At 47.7% G+C, this 21337-nt stretch overlaps 1 protein-coding gene across 1 annotated transcript in view; it reads right to left on the bottom strand.

Annotated features, from left to right (window-relative positions):
• LOC144139771 (lysosomal alpha-glucosidase-like) overlaps positions 1–12122 on the bottom strand; it is a 105097-nt gene extending 92975 nt beyond the window's left edge. Inside the window, exons 1-2 of the mRNA XM_077672032.1 lie at positions 11994–12122; positions 4144–4536 (exon numbers count right to left, since the gene is read on the bottom strand). Coding sequence (XP_077528158.1) covers positions 4144–4536; positions 11994–12122 — 522 coding nt within the window. The remainder of the gene's footprint in view (positions 1–4143; positions 4537–11993) is intronic.
• Between the last annotated feature and the right edge of the window lie 9215 nt (positions 12123–21337).

The following is a 21337-nucleotide window of genomic DNA, read 5'->3' as shown; positions in this document are numbered from 1 at the left end:
CATTTGGGCGTCTACGGGTACGGGGAGGGCGTTCATGCACTGCGTAGGTTTCGGCTAGTGAATGCTACGATTCCAAGCCGTCCTAGGAGGCTTATCTTTATGCATTTTTACAGCTGACAACATGGCAGAAGCGCGGTACGATGATTACTGAGTCATTGAGAATGCCCATCCAACAACGCCACCGGTTGTGTTTTACAGAACCGAAACCGAAACCGAAACTTGTTTGGTTGCTCACCTTGGGCATCATCCAATCACGGTGCCCGCTCCTCCTAACGTCACAACTTTAGTTGGTGCGGCCGCCGCAAACCGCGCATGGTAGTTTTTCTTCTTTCGCGCTTTGTAAAATAATTACCGATTTGTCAATCGTAAAAACGATGAAAAGTGTGCTAATTTGAGCCAGTCTACACAGTGCAAGCAAAAACGGGAGCTTGACAAATTCACTTCAGTGTCCCTTTAAACTGATAAAGAACTCTATGCTGCTTGCAACTCACACAAGTGTCAATAGAAGAGCGAATCCCTCCACAAAATTTCCAACTCAATCCGCCCTGAAACTTTAGCCGAAATTTCAATAAAAAAACCTTCTGAACCAACCACTTAAGGTAGTTTAAAATCAGTTATATTTCTACAAGCGGGACCAAACAGTAGCGCGAGGGAGAAAAATCCAGTGCCCCTCCACTCTGTGAAAAGGATGACCAGAAAAGGTGGGCGCAGTCCAAAGACGTTGACACTGCTCTGCTACGAGAGGGGTTCTCTCTCGCCCCCACCGATGCGTCGTTCCCGCTTACCGGGGCTGGTAGATGCGAGACTGTAGCTACGTAATCAATAAACTCAGCCAATCTCTCTATCTTTACTTTAACTCTGCTGTAAACTGGTTGTTTCCGCGCATGCGCATGGGGCTGCGACGGAAGAGTTTCCTGTAGGGGTGTGCGATATCAAATTTTTCGAATAAGAATCGAATAGGATTATTTAGCTTGGAATATCGAATCGAATATCGAATAGTTAAGGGTGGACGTGGCTTTCAACATCAACTTTTTATTTCTTTGTAGATTTTTATGACAATAGCAAAGCTACTGGAAAGGCTTGCTTGATAACACCATAAAAATTACAAAGTAATATTTTGAAAACTCTTTTAATTTATAAAATTTTATTTCTGTTCACCTTGTACCGAGCTTCAGTGGCCTATAAAACAAGATAGAGAACTTGTTCGAAGAGCTTTGCATTCCCAAATGAATGGACGAGGTTGTGACAGTCAGATTTTTTTGTTAAAACACAATTTGTTTAGTTCTGTTTTTTAGAGGTGAATGCACAAAAGCCATATACACCATGAACGACTACATGAACAAAAAATTCACAAAAAGTAAACCTGGAAAACCAAAAGTGCCACGACCACAGCTGTTCATCAAGGAATGTAACGCTAAGAGCGGAATCAAAATACACCTAGCGGTCACGAATAAATCACTGGAACAAATGACGTACGTGAAAAAAAAAACCGTTTGAAGAAAACGGCTTCCGAGGTTGCAACATAGATATCATTCATGAAAAGTCGCTAGGGTTGTAGTCCTTCGTGTCCTTTTGAACTAGGGCTTCTGGCACGCCTTGCCTTGAAATTGGAGTGCCTTTTGCAGAATTGTTCTTTCGATAAAACATCATTTTCAGCTCCGCTGTGAAGAGCACATAGCCCAGTTTGCAGACCAAAAGAGGGTTAGATAGGTTTCAATGCAAAGTAACTTAGCTGGTTGCCTTTATTGCACTGGACAAGTTCCCCCTGCAGTGTGGTGACCATGGCAACAAGTGAAGCACTCTTTTTGTACTTAACTTCAAAACTGAGTTTTGAATTCTTTAATGCTTTAATTATAATCCTGCCTGGAACATCAACTTCCTACTCGTACGCGTAGGTGTTCATTGCCAAAAGTTTACATACCACAACGATACAAACGAGCTATTTTGAGGCTTGGCATAATATTCTGCGTGCCCCCCTCCCCCCCCCCCCCCCCCCCCCCCAACTTGAATGCATGGCCATCTTGTTAGTACTCGTGACATTCAGGGCATACAATATTCCTCGCAGCACCACCAATACGCACTAAGCTGTAGATGTATGCATTGGTCATAATTATATTTTCCCCAAGAAATTCAATTTGTTAAATGATATGGCAGTAAGGTACATTTTTAACGCATTGGTATAAATAATTTCTCTAAAAAATTTCAATTTGTTAGATGCTATGAAATTAAGGTACACTTTTAGGGCAGTCAACACGTTTTAAGTGCAATGCACTTCTTAAGCGACCCCGAACCTGCGTCCACCGGCGATGTCCGCGCACGTGGAGATGGGCGCGCGCAGCCTGGCCGCTGACATGGCACATACCCACGTGGGGGATTAGCCAGGAATCTCCTCGTCTTCCTTGGCAACGGGGGGAGATGGGCGCGCGCTGCCTGGCCGCTGACATGGCACATACCCACGTGGGGGATTGGCCAAGAATCGGGCGTGAGAAGGGCTAATGCACCCGCTTAAAGGAGTACTGACACGAAATTTCAAAGCTGAGATCCGCTCTAGCAATCAAGTACGACGACAACACAAATAGGTGTCTGTGAATAAATGCATCTTTCTTTCTTTGTAGTTGTGTGTGTGTGTGTGATCTCTCTTTCGCGAACATTACCGAACCGCGCAAATTCAACTCGTGCATTCGCACTTTCACATTCTTCCCCTCGGGGAAATGCGGGGAATTTTTTTATTCCGAACTCACACCTATTTGCATGATTACTCGAAGTGCAAGGGGAAATTTGGCCAAGAAAGCGATATGGCTCGCCCGCATCGCGGAGCTCGTATACCGCAACATGTCATACTTTGGTGATCCCTGAAATGGCCCTTCAGGTTGCTCTTAAGATTAAATGTAATGTCACAGGAATTAATTACAAGCACTGGCGTTCGATCGTACGTACGAGGTTGCGCAGTCAGGCGATGCTCCAACACGTAGCGGCTACGCCGTGCGCGCCGCAGCTTTCGAAGCGTCGGCCGTTTTGCGTGTAAGCATCGCAAATCAAACGAAAAGTTCACTTCGCCAACTGCTATCACAAGCGCGCAAACCGCGTTTAACCCTCCGGGGTAAAGCAAACCGCTCCACGAAGCGTTCGATGACCTCCTCCTTTTGAGCCACGCAACTTCCCGTAATCTGGCTTGTAATCCCAGGCACTGCCATCTCGATAATGGCGTTAAATACCACAGCAGATAAAATGACTAAACAGAAACTTGACCGAGCGAAGCGGCGAAAATGAGCACTGAAGCGCGCACTACGCATTTCAGGCGGCCGCCATCTTTCATTGCCACGGCGACGCCAATCAGGAGGGCCGTTTCAGCGCGCGCCGACCGGAAGGCCACTCGCGCTTCAGAATCTAGTTCTGGCTTTCTATTGCGCGTCTTTATTTTTCTGCCATTCGTGCTTCTACGAATGAACGAAGATAAAGGAGATGGCCGGGACCGGAAAGAGGATCGCTTGGCCGATCCAATGGTACCAAAATGGCCGCGCCCGGTGGCAGCTTTGCGAAGATACAGCGCTCCGAAAATTGCCGTTTTTTCGCTCTTTTGCGCTGACATTTTGTCACCGAGGCTAGCAAAAGTATTTTTTTCTGCAACTTTGCGATGCTTTCCGGCGGGAGAACTATAGGAACGCACAAGATAGAAAACATACAAACCGAATATGTTGCTTTCAAAAAAGCGATGTTTTGGTCATTTTTTCCGAAGTTCAAAACCACGTCCCCCCATTAAACTAATCAATCCAAATATTCGATAATAGCCGATTATTCGAACCCTTTCGAATATTCGACATGTTTCGAATACATAGTTTTCGAAGCGAATACGAATATAACATGTCAATATTCGAGTAATATTCAAATATTCTGAATATTCGCACACCCCTAGTTTGCTGCGTACACGGGACCACCGGATTTCCGTTTTGCCTCTTTAATACAGCTTAGCTTTAAAAAGAGTCAACTGCGTGACCTATTGACACCACACCGAGAAACGCTAGAACAAGGACATGCCCGAATTCGACCAACAGCGAGTCCTTCTGAAGTAATGGTAGCAGCGGCCTTTGTGGGGGAGGCGAAACTTTCCCCGGAAGCGGAAGCGGCGACTACGTGCGCTTTCACCTTGTATCCCGAGAATCCTGTTGGGAAGTAGCAGGTGGGCGTAGTTCCGCCCTGTCCACTGTCGTTGCGGAAGCAGCATCCGCGCCGCTCGCAGCGGACGCGGTTAATCCCCGGTTCCGGGTGGCAGTCGAAGCGGCCGGCCACGTCTACGTTGCAGGCCGCCGAGAGCGAGACGCGGGGATGGAAGGATGAACTGCCAATCGTCCGGACGACTCGAGGGTTGTGACTGCGCACGCGTTGTTTAGGGCGTTCAAGATGATGTCTGCCGCACAGCTGACTTAACAACAGGTTGTTGGGTACGTTGAAGGGTGCGTCTCTATCAGCTTCTACAAGTGCCGCTACCGGACGGGTGTTCTTACTGCGCAGGTGGTTAAGGGGGGTGCAAGCGAGCGCCTCCGTTTAACAGCGAAGCTGCTTAGCAATTCGTTGATCCCGGCGTTTCACAAAAATCAGGATAACAGTATAAAGAAAAGAAACGACCGCCACAGGCTGCATTCGAGCCTGTGTCTGGTAGAATCAACGTAGCCACAGTCACTCGTCTTGCCTACTCGGCTACAACCGCTTTTTTTTTTCATGGCCATATTTTGACAAGCACTTTAACCAAATAAACAAAAACAAGATAACGATAAAAACTGCAAGCCAACAACCTTGCTAGAAGAAAGCGGTTAAAATTGCTTGAGGTCCGTTGCGTCTCCATCACGGTCAGCCACTCTGCAGGGTCAGGTTGAGCCCTCCACACTTCAGTCATCAATCGCATATTATCAGCAAAATACTCTTTGGAGCGTTTGGCATCAACGTCCAGATGACGAATCGCCATACGCGACTTCCAAATGCCGTGCAAGGCTAGGACCATGCCAAGGTCGTATGGTACCCCGTTGTCACTCTCAATGGGCAGGAACCTGATCCCATGTGCGTGCAGAGGGAAGTCCTTCTTTAAGGTCCGCGGAAGCACGTCCCAACTCGGCTAAGAAGGTGAGTTAGTACCGAAGAGTCAAACAGCTTCCCACTCGGCTATGACTGTGGGGAGAGGAATGTTTTGTTTTCTTCATGGGCCTAGGTTTTAAGCTTTACTTTTCGAGCAGTTCATGTTTGCTCAGGCCGGCTCATAATACTGCTTGGCGTAAACCTTTCAGCTTTAAAAACTACATTTTTCGCAAATGCAAACAAAGGAGAAGGATTTATCAGCATCTCCTATCTACTACCTCTCGTGGCACGCGCTTTATTTGTCGATATTGCTTAGCCTGTAGGTAGCATTTAGCACATTAAACCAATTACACAAGTGTATATTGAACCTTGGCAATGCTCTTTTAATTTTAAATTTCAATTAAATTGATTTGCACGAATATCTGCTAGAATAAACTCTGCCGCAAAGAGAGGCGATACTCACGTCAATTTTTTTTAGAGCGGACAAATCATTCGCGCGTTGGTGGAATAGAAGAGCACGAGGCATCACCCCATTACAGAGGAGGATGACTTGGAACCAGAATCGGTGAGAGTGGGTACGCGGACGAATTTTTCTACAAAGCGCTTCAAAAACTTGCAAAAAATGCTGCGGACATTACGACGACTCCCCGAGTAGGGAAATTAAACTCGACTTATTCTCTAATGAAGCCCAACTTTCCCCATTCTCAGCTTCGGTTAATACTGTACTGTCAACAGGCCGTTACGGAACTCGTGGCTCAGTCTTCACCGCTTTCTCCCTTAACTACTTTTCCGCAGCGTAAAGCGCTGATGCGACAACCTGGATACGACCACATTGTAATTAAAGGGACCCTGCAAAAAATTCCAATAAACGCTTTCACTCTTTCTTTCGCATCTGGAAGCACTTCAAAAGCTATAGTTATCGGCAGCATGGAGCGGAACTGCAGGACGCGCTCGTCGCAGCAATCCGCCTTCAGTTTCTGCTTTGCTTTTGTGCATTTATTTTTATTTAGGCTATCAAATGCGTTCATGGTTATAACCGGAAGAAAGCCGGCCCGTATCCGCTACACCACTGTACTGACGTAAGTCCAGCACTCAAAGAATGACAAGACCCGGGAAAGACAGAAAAATCGTTTGAGCAAGTTTCTAATTTATCTGATGGGCTTAAAATCGTAATTTTCGGCTGAGGTACTTTGCGACCCTCTAATCTAAGTATTGGATGAGTTCGCTGTCCATGTTCTGCAGGCGTTTAGGATTTCGAAAAAAGTTTAAAAAGTGAGACAGGGCCCATTTAGCTGTCATGTATGTGACTACACTCGCGGTTACGGTAACTGACTCGCATGTGGTTTAATTGTTGCGCAGCTCTTGTCCTTTCAGGCACTTCCCCGCTGATTCGGGAACTTTCGCGGCAAGTTTGAACAACGTATTCAAATGCGTCATTATGCTGCCTGAATCTCTCTTTCAAGGAGTTCACGGCCATGAAGATAAGATCCGCAATGACCCTTCCGTATTTCTGTATCCCTTTTTAGACGTGACAACAGGTCCACATGCTGTCACGGTCGCAATACGAACGCGCCCTGCGTGCTTCTTTCGGTGTAACCAACAGTAAGCGGTCCTCGTTAACACAAAAACGGTTTAATCTACTGCAGTGTACCAATAATAACTACTCGCTTTTAACAAAGTACAGTTTACAACGAAGCACGTTTTCCACCCTGGTTACTTTGTTACTACCACAATTCTTCAAAATACACCAGTTCTGAAACCCTGTTTCAAAATCCAGGTCGTGCGAGCGCTCCTGCTTCGCTGTAGCCCAGGGTCAAGTGTATTGGCGTGGTACCTAGGAAACAGAAACTTGGCTTGTGCTCAACACAAGTTTTTATAACAAAACTTACAAGAAAAATCGTGCCGTTCCAATAAGAAATCAATATTTAAGGTAATGTGTATTTTTCTTTCCACAGTTCTGTGTGGCTCACGGCAGCAGCCGCAAGAATTTGAGTACTACCTCCACTTTCTGCCGTCACATGGCAGGATGTCGTCAACTTTCCCCATGCTTTCCCTTGTTTCCACTAGAGCAGGGGGCGAACCGCAGGCCTGCTTTCGATACATGGGTCCTATGGCGAGTTTCGCAACTGTTGTACATTGAGTAACTTTCTTTACAACGAGGGTATTGGCCCCTTTTAGCCCCCTGCATGGCACCGAAGAAGTGAGAAAGAAGGAGACGCTCACGACTCGGCGATCCAACACAGCAGAATACACGTGCTGGCCATGATGCATAGAAACGCAAGCACGTGCAGCCTGGTCAGGCGAGCCCCGAAGATGTACCACGCGGACGGCTTCCGCTTAGGCTGCAGCTGTCTGCGGAGGCCTGGGATCACACAATGGGGGTTCGTATGCATTAAAACGGCAGCCTTTGTTGGGCTAGCTAAAACGCGTAGTCTGTCTGTCTGTCTGTCTGTCTGTCTGTCTGTCTGTCTGTCTGTCTGTCTGTCTGTCTGTCTGTCACTCGGTCAACCTTCCGGCGAAGAAATGCATGGCTCATATATGTCCACATCATTCAGCGAAAAACGAACTTCAGGCATATATGATGCAAAATATAAGCACATAACCGAGGTTAGCAGTGTTGTTTAAATTAAGAATGCACGTCGGGTGGGTTTTTGCGAAAAGAAACTGTTTAAAAATGGCGTCACAGAGAGGTGAGAGAGGAGCAAACACGGAAACAAGAGATGTCGGCTCCAGTTGCTTCAAGTGAACAGGCCTCCACTCCACTGATCATTAGAGGAGAGAGAGGAGACAGCAAGGGCGTGAGGGATTGGAAGTGAAAGGGAAGAAGTTGTTTTGCAAGGGTGGCCGAAGAATATCGTCTTTCAATGACATTTGCAGCGAAGTGCGCAAATACGAGGCGATTCTTTGTATATTTTCAATTTTATACATGAAAGCGTTCGCTGGTTATACATGAAAGCGTTCGCTGGTGGACTGCCAAGAAGCTCACAGTGCTTCTTGGCAGTCCACGACAAACTCAAAGCAACGAAAAAATAGGGCAGTAAAGGGCCTGTCGGCCCATTGTCCGGTTATGTAAAACCGGCAACAAAGCACGAGGATCACTACCTCAGCCAAAACAAAAGACAGGAAAAACATAGAGCCGCTCGACTCCTAGGTCCTACCAGCGGAGAAACGATGTTTAACAAGCTCCTTTTTAGGTAACGTAACTACCTAGGAGGATTTCCATGAAGGTTACTCTAATTTATTTTCAGTGTTATTGCCATTGTCGGGATGATAAATGATGTCATGCACAGCGGGGCCGGTTGGCATGCTTCGGAGGTGCCCTTGAGTGCTTGTGCGTACTGCCGGACAAGGGATGAACTAGGAATACCCGTGGATGGTAATTTCCGAAAGGGGATTATCCGCCGGGCTTTGTGGTAATCAACTTGCCCTTTAAGCAGCAGCAAACAGGCCGAACCGAAACGACAGCAACCTGAACCTAGGCATTGGTGGTCGAATAGCAAGTGGTATGCGCAACATTAGCAAAAGCTGCACAAATCAAGCAGTGAATTTGGGATGTAGTGGCCCGGCAACACGAAAATAAGCTGCTAGGAATATCGCATTCGAAACGCTCATCCGTGAAGACGAAGGACATTAGGGTCGTAGGTCCATTTTCGTTTGGAACCAACTATCTTGGCTCTACGGAGAAACGAATCTGTGATTTCGAAACAGCAAAAGGAGCACGAGGTAATAGAAGTGACTCACAATAACTCCAGTGAAATGTTGGCATTGTTGCTGCTGTGCTTCGACGCAATGTTGCCACTATCCGTTTTCTTCTTCTTCTCCGACCTTCGCGAGATGCGTGCACGCGTGGTGGCAGTGACGGTCGCAAAAGGAAATGGCCCATCGCCGATCATCGGGATTTGCCACGTTCAGGTGCTCAAAGAAGGGCACTATGAAAAAGAAGATAAAATAATAAAGTACCAAAGGGTCAATGATCTTCCCGCAGCAGGCTGTTCAACAGCGGCAGGGTCATATGCACATCTCATTTCTTGCATTTAAAAATATGTGCCAACCACCCAGAAATCATCATCATTATTACCATCATCATCACCATGTCCACTGCAGGAGGAAGACCACTCCTATGATCCCCCTGGCCCATAGAGGTTCATACTAATATATACTAGAGGGAAATCTGTCGCTGTAGTCGCGGGCCGCCGTCGGCGGCGCCATTGCCGCTAGCGATGTTCCTCGCCTACTTGGCTTAGATAGCCATGAGGCTTTTTTTTTTTGTCTCGAATCCAAAATTAACAAGAACGGGTAACATTTTTTTATTGTTCATGGTGCATGAAACTTCTACATAATCACTGACAAATTATTCTTTCTGGAGGTTTATTTTATAATAACGAAAGAAATTTGATGAACCATCTACAGTAATATTGTTGCTTTTTGCAGCAGGAGCAAACTTTTCAGCCTGTTCATGAGCCATGCCAAGGACAAGTGGAACGTGCCTTCCCGGTACATGACGGAGCGCTCGCCGAAGCGCGGCTCCCCTAGACAGTGGCGCCAGATTTCGCTCTAGTGTATATTAGTATGAATCTCTATCCCCTGGCCTTCCTCTCTTTCGATGCACTGGTCCATTCTTTGAATCCAAATTTTCTAATTGCACTATAATATCCCGGAACAATGTGATGTCCTTTTAAACTGTGTGAAATTTATTCGTGTTTGTGGTAGCTGGTGTAAACATTTTACGTATGCAACTTGCTTGTCTTTTTTGTGAAGGCATTTGTTAAATATATTAAATATAGTAATACTAAACATATTAATACTAATACTACAATTATATATTAAAACGTAATTGTGACATGTAGTGTAACTGATGAAAGTTCATGCGTACGAATTACTGCGTTTATGTGTACATTGTGATCCCTTTGTGAATTTGACACCTATGCTTTGTATAATACATAAGAAATCTAGTAATGACTTCGCTTTGTGCTATTTCTCTATTACGATTGTGCTACCATGCTTAAATTTGTGAGCAGATGTGTTGTTATGTTCGCTGTAAATAGGGTGGCTGAGGCCTCTGTCAGGCCAGGTTCGCCTTTAGTCTCAGCCTCCCCTTGGTTTTTGCCAAGAAATAAAAATTGCCCCCATCTCCCCGCGAGGGAACCCTGGTGTGATGCGGCGCATGCATACGCGAAATGAGAGAGTACACGTGTTTTAGCGACCACCACCCAGCTCTTTATTACATTTAAGAATGATGACTTTATGGTCAGTAAAGTGCACAGTGAGCGGTTGCCGCAGCAGAGGTCGAATCTTGGTTTCATCGTCGATATTCGAGAAGAACGAGAGCGAGCGCTGACTGAACCGCCGCGGAGCGATACCCGCTTTATATTCACAGCGCTTGAAGGAGAGGAAACCGCGGGAGAGAGTCGCGAATGCACGCACATGCGCACCGGAGCAGCTGTTACGCAGCGTTAACGCAGCGAAGCGCACGCCAACCAAGCGCGCCAGCTGTCGTTATGCTCATACGCGGAGTGAGAGTGTTGCGCAAAGCTGTGGGAGATACGAACGGAGGAGAGTCGCGCATGCGCAGGTGGCGTGCGGTCGGACGCCGACGACGCAGGAGGGCAAGAGATGCTCCGCATCTAAAAATCAAATCAAAGCAAATCAAAAGTTGCGTTGAAAAACTCCGCTACAATTAGAGGCCTGTATTATGCCTAGCGTTGGCCGATCCCCTTGAGGACACGGGCAATCGTAATCTTCCTCTTTTTAAAGCGGAGCTGGTATGGCTAGGGCACCGCGTACTCTTCACGTGAGAGATTAGCAACTCGAGAGGCTCAACTTTTCCTTGAAGGAAGGAAGGAAGAAAGACTTTGTTGAGTGCCTGCAACAGACACAGTGTGTACACTGCGCCCGGACGTAGCCACTCGTCGATCCCGACGTCACCCCTACTCGGACCACATCTTCGCTACTCCCTACGGGGTTGGACGCCGCTGCCCCGTAAGGGAGGGCGTCGCCCCGCAGCTTTCGCTCCGGTGCTGCTTTTCGAGGGCCGCCAGGACCTGCTGGACGGCTGATAGCTGGGTGTCCTTGTCACAACTGCGCACTGCTTCCTGGATCCACAGTGGTAGGTATGTCCTTGTTGCCGCCTCGTTAGGTCGCACTTCACAGTCCCAGAGTAAGTGGGCGGTCGAGGACCTAGCATTGCTACATAACACGCACGTGTCGTCCGTATAGAGTTCTGGCTGTATGTGCTTCATGACGACCAGGGTCATCAGTGAGCAGCTGTCTGAACGTGGGCGCTTGCTCCCTGGTTAGGTCGGGGTGAGGCGGTGCCATCACCCTTCTACAATTTCTATAATATTTGGTGATACCCTGAAAGGTATCGTACCTGTCCTTCGTCTCGGTCCACCACTCTGCAGACGATTCAACTGCTGCCGCGCGGCCTGCTAATCCTCGCGCGACTGCGTTCGCCGTCTCGTTGTGGTTGGTGGCGAGTTCCGACACCTCGTTCCCCGCATGGGTGGGAACCCACTTCATTGTCACCTTGCGTCCGTCGATGTTTACCCGTTCGAGCACCCGCACCGCTTCACAGTGCAGCCAACCCTTGGCGAAACTGCACACTGCACTCTTTGAGTCGCTAAGCACCGTCGTCGTCTCTGGGTCCGCGATGGCCAGGGCGACGATGGCCAGCTCTTCTGCTCGCTGCGCGTCTCTCGTGACGATGCTCGCGGCGTTCACCGTGACTCCCGTCTTCCCATCTATCACTACCGCCGCGAAGCACCGGCGGTCGCCGTACTCTGCGGCGTCGACGAATCTGGTGCCCGGAACGTTCAGATGATGTTCCAACAAAGCCTTCGCGCTGGCCGCTCTCCTGTCCGCGTTGTGGGTCGGATGTTCTTTGGTAACGGGTACACTCGGACGGCGTTCCGAACTGCCGCCGGTACTTCGCGCTCTTCCTGCTTGCCGAGGCTCTGAGGGTCGGCCACCGTCTCCATTCCGAGACGGGCGAGAATGGTCCTCCCCGTTCGCGAACCCTTGAGCCACTCTATTTGGCCGACCCGCTGGGCTTCCATGATCTCCTCCAGCGCATTATGTATTCCCAGCTGGAAGAGCTTCTCCGTGCACGCGCTGTCGAGCACGCCTATGGCTGCCTTGTACGCCTTCCTCATGGCCGCGTTCAGGCGGTTGCGCTCCTGAAGCAACCAGTTGTGGAAGGACGCCGCGTAGGCGACGTGGCTTATCGCGAAGGACTGGATAAGTCTGAGCAGGCTGTCCTCCCTCATCCCGGATCTTCTGTTCGCCACTCGCCTGATCAACTTTTCCTTGAAGCCGGAGGCGTTGGAAAACGAATGTCTCGGTGCGGGCTCTGGTAGCACGCGGTCACCAGAAGTGTCTCAGGCTGTTTAACACCTCATTGGACCTCAAGCTTATACGCCTATTCACTTGGATATGCATTTAGAACAGATTATGTTGTCAACAGGTACCAGTCGAGATCAGTAAAGTCAAAATAAAAGTGTGTGCATGTACAGTCTTACATCAAAGCACGAGGTTACCCTTGGAGTGGGGCCGAAACATTTTATGCCGAAAAGGAAGAGAAGGCACCTTTCTTTCTTGCATTCATTAAACACTTTGCTGGCAGTTTAACGTTAATCTTGTGGTTTGGTTTCCTGGTGACCGGAAATCTTTGGCTTGTCATAGAAGGTTGGACGTGTGTGTCTTTCTTAAGGATGACCGCCTCCGACTCTTGAGAGAAATAAAACTTGCTCATACGTTTCATCTATATTTAGGTGTCACCTCTGTGACGTCAAATAAAAAGCTTCACCAGGCAACCCAACTTCGCTGAGTGGAATGTCTCATTTTTTGTACAATTAAACACTCGGCTCCGATTCAGTGCGGTATCTTCGTTGCGCAGTGTCCTCCGCCCTGTCAGTAGTCGTGACACTGCGGTCAGACTTGAAAGCAGTAAAATGGGAATAGGTTTGGTTTACTGCCCTAACTGGTACAATCGATAACACTTGCAGCCCTGGAATTTTATCCTTTCAAGTAATTTTTTTTTCGGTGTGTCTTCATGGACTTGTGCACCTCAGAAGCATAGAAAAAATTGAGCTGATAGTGCAAGTAGGCCGAACTATTCTTTTAGAGGCATTACAATTAATTAGGTCATTAGGCAGTACATTTTTCCGGGTAGAAAAATTTACTGCCGAGTCGAAAATTTTCTGCCGAGTAGAAAATTTATTTCCGCGTAGAAAAATTTTCGCTTGTTTTCTTAAAACCTACGATATTCTTAGCCCCCCCCCCCCCCAGACACAAACACACACAAAAAGAAATTAGGCGAGCTTGCATTAATGCATGAGTCATGAAGTTTGCAAAGGCAATATGCGACCTTCACGTCAATCAGATGTTTAAGCCCACGACTGCAGCCGCTTTGCTTTTTCTTCGCTGGCGCAACGACCTTTACTCCATCATTGTGGCTGTAATTGTAAGCTTCTTTCATTTTTTAAGTGCGAATGCACTTTATAAGCGACCCCAAACCATCCACCGCCGCCGGCGGCGGCGGCGGCGGCGGCGTCGGCGGCGGCGGCGGCGTCCGCAGTGCTCCTCTATATTTAAAAAAGAAACAGCATCCGGCGCCAGGTTTCGATCCGAGGGCTTTGCGGCCGCAGCGCGACGCTCTACCAACCAAGCCACGGACGCGTCGGTGATATCAGTGTTAGTGACGCGCCTTATATCTTTAACGCATTCAAACTACGTCGTCAGCGGCGTGCGTTGGCGACTCAGCGGCGTTATAGCGGCTTGATAACTGCGTGGTGTACACGTGATTCTACAAACCCGATTGAAGAGATGGAAGAGAAGGCGGCGAGGCGGTGGGCTGCGGGGGCCGAGCGCAAGCGCCGCAAGCGGGCCGACAACCGTGCATTCGCACTTTCACATTCTCCCCCTCGGGGAAATGCGGGGGAATTTTTTGGAAGTGCTAACCATCGGACAAAATCTTGGAGGTGCGAACGCTATGACTATCTGGTTCTGGACTATCTGACTATCTGGAACGCTATCTTTCTGGTTCCGAGCAAGTGCTGTCACGATTACGGTGAGCGCTGGACTCTTTCTCGTTCCGAGAAATTGTCGCCGCGATTCACGGAGAACGCTGAAGTTTTTTGGCCAATGTCCTTCAGTGGGTGTGCTTGGCTTGGAAAACGTGCGCCGGGAACGGTGGGCTATCTCCGCGAGGCACGCACACACGAGCGCTCGTCATTTTCTTGATTTTTTTAACTGCCGTGCGGTGGCTGCAATATTTGCCAATCTACCTAAGTGGGTATGGTTGGCTTGACAGAGACCCTTATCACTCTTGGCGATGCACGCACACACGAGCGCTAGGCATTTTGTGTGTTTTGTTAAACGCCGCGTGGTCGCCGCGCACGCACACGTGCGCGCGTTCGGCAATTTCTTGGTATTTTTAGCTGTTGACCCGAAAAATTATGATGTTCTAAACGAGTTCACTGTTAAAAAATAAAGCTGATAGTGCAGGTATTTACAGATTTATGAACATTTTCACAAACCAGGACTTCAGTTTAATTAGCAGCCTTGATTTCACATCCTCTGTCCACTGGAGCTTCTTCTTTTTCATAGCCTCCAGCTCCGCGAAAACTCGACAATGTTGATGTCTATCGCAAGAGGCATCCTTGAAGAACTTATGCCCAGAAAACTGTTCTTGGCAGGAGTCCTCGGCAAAACAGAAAACGAAACTGTTGGTATTGTTTTCAAGGGGCTTGAGTGTATTTAGCGGGGAGTCATCAAATGAGGATATCAGTACCGAAGGGATAAACCGTGTATTGCACCACGTAGTTAGGAAGATTCACGCTGAAAAAGAAAAGAGCGAAGGAGGTTCCAGGCCCCGCGTGAGACCGGCGTTCTGGCGGACGCAGGACCTGTTGACCTCAGGTCCAGCTCCTGCTTGCGAACAGGTCTACGGCAGCGTGGACAGCACATGGGCTCCCGGACTGAGGAACCACTCTCACATTGTTGCGAATACAGTTCTCTCTCTCTCTCTCTCTCTCTCTCTCTCTCTCTCTCTCTCTCTCTCTCTCTCTCGAGCATTTTTCTCTCGCCTGTCATCGCTTCTCGGCAGCTAGACAACTGCTTTTGAAGGAATTTATTTGAGCGTTTGGAGTTGACTCTGTTTGTGCCACTTATATTATCCATTGGGGCATAAAATTTGGGGTATGCAAAACGGGATATACCTACCTATATAATTGTATTCAAGCTTTTCTTTCTGCTTCAGGTCACCTGAATTGCAGAAGTGTACTTACTAATGAGTAATTGGGGTTTTAATTATAACGAAGTTTCATTTTACGGCCTCTGTCTTTCCAAAAATTCATGAGTATTTTGTGGCCCCCAGAAATTTCAACAAGTGATTTAGCCCTCCAATACCCCCTTGTGGATGCGGATCCAAAAACTGGAGGGGATTGTGAGAATTACCGTAAAACATTTCTCGCGGCAGTATCCAGAAAATCCTCGCAGTCTTTTGAGGAAGCCCAACTGCAAAGAGCCCAACCTAATCCAGCCAAACAGCACAGAAATCAAACTATAACAAACCTAATTCTACCCATTGTAGAAGTGCTGTGCGTGGATCGCTTGATATAGTAATAAGCAGAACGAAAAAAAAATCATTAACAAAACCTCGATGAGCGAAAACTGCAAGCATTAAGAAAGCTAAAAAAACCTCTTCCCTTTTGCAAAGCTCGAACCTGACTGATCTCGTTTCAAAGCAGGTGATATACCTCTAGGCCACATGAGCAGCTGCAGCAACGAGTTTTCGAGGAATTTGTGTCATAAAGAATCTGCGGGTGCGTGCTTAGCAAGGAAAGCCGACTGCCGCGAGAACTTTCTAATGGTACTTCTCACGGTTGCCGTGATAAGACACTACGTTAAGCTTATGCATTGCAGCAGCCCAATTCTGAAGGGCGTCACGACCATCGATAACCAGCTGCCCAAGATGCGCCCATGGCCGCCCTACTACGCACTAGCGGGCCTCGCTTTTTTGTTATTTTGTAATACTTTTGACGACTGTACGACAGTACGTCCTACATGGAGCACTCGCCAAAATAACTTTACATGTCTGCGCGCATAAGCTGGGCTCTCTGACGCATACCTCAGATCCACGTTGTCGAGGTTTCCGGCAACTCTGATCTCTTGGCCATTCGTAGAGTCGTAAAGCTCAGAGCTGGCGCAGAAGCGCAGTGACTTTGCTTGGACCTAACCCAATCTGCGGCGAGTACCATTTCGCTTGCGCTAAAGATTGGCGCCGTGGCCCAGCGAACATTCAGACCCCTACCAGGGGGGTGGCCATTAGTGGACGCCCTTTTCTTCCTTCCAGGAATTACTCGCTCTTCTGTACGGAGTCCTAGATAAATATCACCAGTGCGCTTTTCTGTGAGAGCGCTGTGTGTGTGGGGAGTTGTATTTTTTGGTCCACTCTGCAGTGCTACAAAATAGCTTCTTGGGACGTGTTCAATTGCGGCGTAGCTTTTCTAATATACACCTCGAGGTTCGTTCGTTGACAACTGGCAAAATAAAATACCCGTCGTTAATCCACACGATGACGGACATCCACTTTTGTGCAGAGCAACGTTTCACTATTCCGGGACACGTTGTGTGCTTGTTCGTATGCACATGCGTGTGGTAAGAATGCGTGCTTTCTAGAAACTAAAAGACACTTCGCAGAAGTGCAGCAACGAGCCATTCATTAGGCCCTCCTCTTCCGTGCAGCCGCAGCAGCAAGCCCCGACGGTGGAGCGCAAGGCCTCCCGGCGCAGCACCGGGGAGGGCGCCAATGACGCCGAGAACTTCCAGGAAGTACGCCGGGATGGCGCCTGGAAGTACGCCTGAAAAGTCAGGTCAGGTCAGGTCAAGTCAAGTCGTTGTCCCCTCTTGTGGGCCCCTCTTGCACTTGTAGGCCTGGTTGATCAAATAAAGAACGAACCCATGCGGTGACTTTTTGTGCACCATGTAAACACCTCTATTAATGATCCAAATATACACGGATACGTAGTTTATGAGATAAAATGTAGTATTGGACTCCTCCCACGCGCCGCGGTGGCTCATTGGCTAAGGTGTGCTGCTGAGCACGAGGACGCGAGGCCGAATATGGCCTCGTCTTGCCGAAGGCTTTAGGGCTGTGGCTTTGGCTATTCAGGTCGCGACGGATAAGATTAGGTGGTTGAGGTAGCGGTATTGATAATTGTCCTCCAAATCGACATGGCGAAGTATGCCTGTATTTTTCGGGTTATGTTTAAGCAAGCCCATTCAGACCTAAACCAGTAACACGCGCTGTCTAAATTCAATGCGGTGCAACATTGAATACCCGCCTTGTCCAAGATGCAGGGTCCATATGTGCGATTAACTTCACCTTGTGAAACGGACTCAACAACGAGGCAGAGTGAAAGGTTGATTTCCGGAAATTAATATTTGTGCGATGGCGCATTGTACGCCTCAACAGGTTTGCCGGCCGTCACTCAACTTATGACGGGGATAAATGTGTTAACGCCCGTGGCTTGTCGTTCTCCCACTCGCTTTTGGCTGGTTTATTACCTGTAGGAGTAAAATAAGCGTTGTGTTCAAACGTGGTGGTAAAAGTACAGATAAACGTGATTACGAAGGCTCCACCTGTCCCCCATGTAAAGGACAGAGGAATTGTGCGTGGCGACAGCCACGCGGCAAATTGTATTGTCAATCGCAGGTGGAGACTACATAATAGCGTTCCGTGCCCAAGGGTTGGGCCATCAACGTAAATGGTAAGCTGGATGTCAGTGTGCTCACGCATTACAGTCGACTCCAATTAATAGCAAGTCCACGGGGCGGTAAAAACTACCAGTTGACCGAACTTCCAATTAGGCGGAAAGCACAATAACAGCATTGAGATTATTCCGCTACACGTCTCTCTTCAGGGTTTTGTTCAGAATATCGATTTTCGATGGCAGTTCAAGCATACGACACGGTTTCCTTTGATATTTCAAACTTGTCCCTGAATGCGAACCGTGGAGCATCCCCTACGCAACATTCTCACACTGAGCTGTGCACAACAAAGAAAGTTGAGGACATCAAAAAAAAATTCTGTTGATTCCTCTTTCACAGGAATCGGTAAAACACGAAAGTGAAATGTGCAGCGAAATCAGCAGTTGAACAAGATTTGCGTGTCGGCGGGTGTCTTGTGGGTGCGCTTCGCGAGCGTCGTCCTGCTGACGGGTCGCTTCGGCAAAGCTGTACTGGCGTCATTTCCGTGATGGATATGACTTCAGTGAAATCTTGGTGTATCCAGGCATAAAACACTTCCGTGTTAAAATATAAAACCGAAAGGAACAACCATAAGTATAACGCACTCTTTAGTTCTAAAGGTTGCTTCCCCGCAAGAAGACCCTTTGTGCAGGGGTGCAGCTTTTACAGGCCGCTTGCTTCGTTATACTGCCGTCATTTCCGTGACGGATATGACAGCAGTGAAATCTGTGTATCCTGGAATAAAACACTGTCGTGTTAAAAAGAGTCAGCGTACGATGGCACGAGTCTGCCGATTTACAACTGTGCGCTGCCCCTGTTGCGATTTCACCGACTTAGTGCAGTGTACGGCGGTGATTTGGCGCTTAAAAACGCAATATGAAGGTCACCTCGATGGTTTTTATGTTACAATGACTTCCTATTAACTGATATATTTGGTGGAAGCTTCGAATTATTGAGCGATATCTTCTATTGAATTGCATGTACAATTGACGGAACCTCAAAATCCATTCCAAATTACTGAACATTCCGATCTAGCAGATTTGAATTATCGAGAGTCGACTGTATAATCGACGGTGCTCAGTGCCTTACTGAAAAGAATTGGGAAGATTATATAATCGCAAGGGGAACCCGTATTGTTGTATTAGATTGTAAAGTTGGTTAAACAAGTGCGAATTAGCAAGCTTGGGCTGTGCAGGAAGCTGCGATACAATTTTATATCACTTTACAGATACTTTTACACCCACCTACAGAAATCAGAAATCAGGCACATTAAGGTCACGTTTTTTAGCGTACTGTTAAGAGAAACAAGGTTTTGATGTGCCCCTAACTGGGGCACAAAAGCGCCGAAAGACAACCTTTCCGCCGTTACATTTGTGGAGCGGGCCGTGAAAGAAATGAGAAAAAGCATAATAAGAACCTAGTGCCGGAGAACCCAACTAGGAGAGAAGTTTTACTTTCAACATGACAGATATGTCATATGCACATAGGTTGGTGGTTGGTTCCACCTGACTAATACTAGTCGGGAACTTATCTATCCCCACTTTTTCTCGTTTTAAACGAAAATAATGTGCTGCTTCTTTCCGTTGTGTAAATGGTTGAAATTACTTTCTTGAGACACTTTCTTTTTTCTCCACGTCGGTCTCTTTTGGTTCACCATCATGAAAGTTCTCTCCGCAGAGACGCACGTTTTTGTGGTGTCTGATGCATTTGATTCCAAACATTCGAAGCACTGGCATGCCGATTTGTTAGTGCTGTGTTCGCACATGCACTATATTCACGCACGCATTTTTCAGACTCCGAACAACATCGCGCAGTGTGCGGGGCAGGGTGCTAGCCCTGCGCAGTTGCCAAAAGGGCGGGAGTTTCAAAACAATGGCTGGATGCTATCGTCAGAAAGCACAGGTTGGCACGCTCACAAGCGAGGCCATGCCGCTGTATTTCTTAGTTCGCCGTCATAGGGCGAGCTCGCTTCTTGCTCCGCTAATCTGCGTCTGGTAAGCACGCGTCGTCCGGCACGCTGGCCCGCATTATGGGAAACGGTGCCAGAATCGCCCCACGGGGGCTCAGGAAGGGCGGATTACCCAAGTGACGCATGCCTCGCGCATCGGACTCATGCATAACTGAGCTGCAGCATTGCCATATGCAGGAACGTCGTCTCGCTAAAGCATTCGCGAGTGGCCGGAAAGACAGAGGGCTAGACTATGTCACAGAGTAAGACATTATTTAAGCACGACTGCGTAAGACCCACGTGTTCCTGGTGGGCGCGTACGCATGAAGATGAACGAGTGAATGTCTAGAAAAAACTGGTTGAGCATTTCCACAAACGATTTCTCATGCAGTGCCTGACATGCACTTTCTTTTGAGATAACTCCAGTACATGCATCACCTCGCAAGTAAAAGCGTTTGGCCTGACTGACCATGCTCCATTTTGCTCCTTTTATGCTAGTGACCGCATCGTTCAATTGCGCTAGGGTAAAGCAGACATGCGACGTTTTTTGTAGTCACAACGAATTGCAATAAAGTAAGCAGTTTTTTTTTCTTTTCAATTTCTGCGATGATTTTCTTGTTCCAATCGTGCTTAGGCGCTCCATTATAGGGAATGCGAAAGCAGTACGGCTTCCTTTGGTGATACTTAACTGCTTCGTGTGGTTGTCTAATGCTGGTGCCATGAGGCTACCATAATACAGATTCCAAGCTTTTTCGTCCCGATTTCCGCATAGTCTTCGGATAGATCACTCGCCACTGCAAATATCTACCAATAACGATTGCAGCTACCCTCCGAAGCTAACGGCTAGTCCCCAATTCCGATTTCACAATATTCCTTCCTGTGCGATGCAAAATACTAATTATACGCGTTTATAAGCCACGCCACACCTATACGTCGACCTGAAATATAACAAACCACTTATAATTACGAAAAGAATTACCAGAATTGGGCATTGCTTTGCCTCGAACCTGGGGCGTTTGTTCCGAACTCCACGATTGTACACGCAGGCTTCGACGGCAGAACAGCGGCGCTTATTTAGAAGTGGCGCAATGGAAATGGAGTGTCCTAAGTGAAGCAGTTTATGGCACTGAGTGCACACAGGAAATGCCCGGCGTGTACCCACAAGGGAACGGAATCTCGCTTCCATTTGGCTCCGCCGTCAACATGTCCGTTCACTGTTCCTTCATACACACTCAGAGGTATTTCCCGATGAAGACGGCAGATGCATTGAGAGGCTAATGAATGACCAGTGCACGAGCTCCCATTTCCCTGATGCTTTGCATACAAATCATAAGAAGAAAGTCAAGTGTCCCGTATCTTCGCGTTTTATTTTCTACAGTTTAAAAATACGCACTTACGCCCAGAAATAAATTCCGCGAATTTACTCTCCATTGTAAACTCGGATGAATTACGTTCCTAGTATCGCGAAATTTTCTGAAGCGTGCTTTTTGAAACCCCATTCTCAAGCTTACACATATCTCGTAGTACTCAGATTTCGTAGAAACAAAAAGCAAAAACCATCTTCTTTGTTCA

The sequence above is a fragment of the Haemaphysalis longicornis genome, unplaced genomic scaffold (assembly GCF_048455015.1).
Source record: "Haemaphysalis longicornis isolate Haplotype H1 unplaced genomic scaffold, Haemaphysalis longicornis Haplotype H1 scaffold_5, whole genome shotgun sequence".
In the NCBI taxonomy this organism is placed as follows: Eukaryota; Metazoa; Arthropoda; class Arachnida; order Ixodida; family Ixodidae; genus Haemaphysalis; species Haemaphysalis longicornis.
Note: the sequence above shows the minus strand (reverse complement) of the source record. Positions and strands in the feature narration are given on the sequence as shown.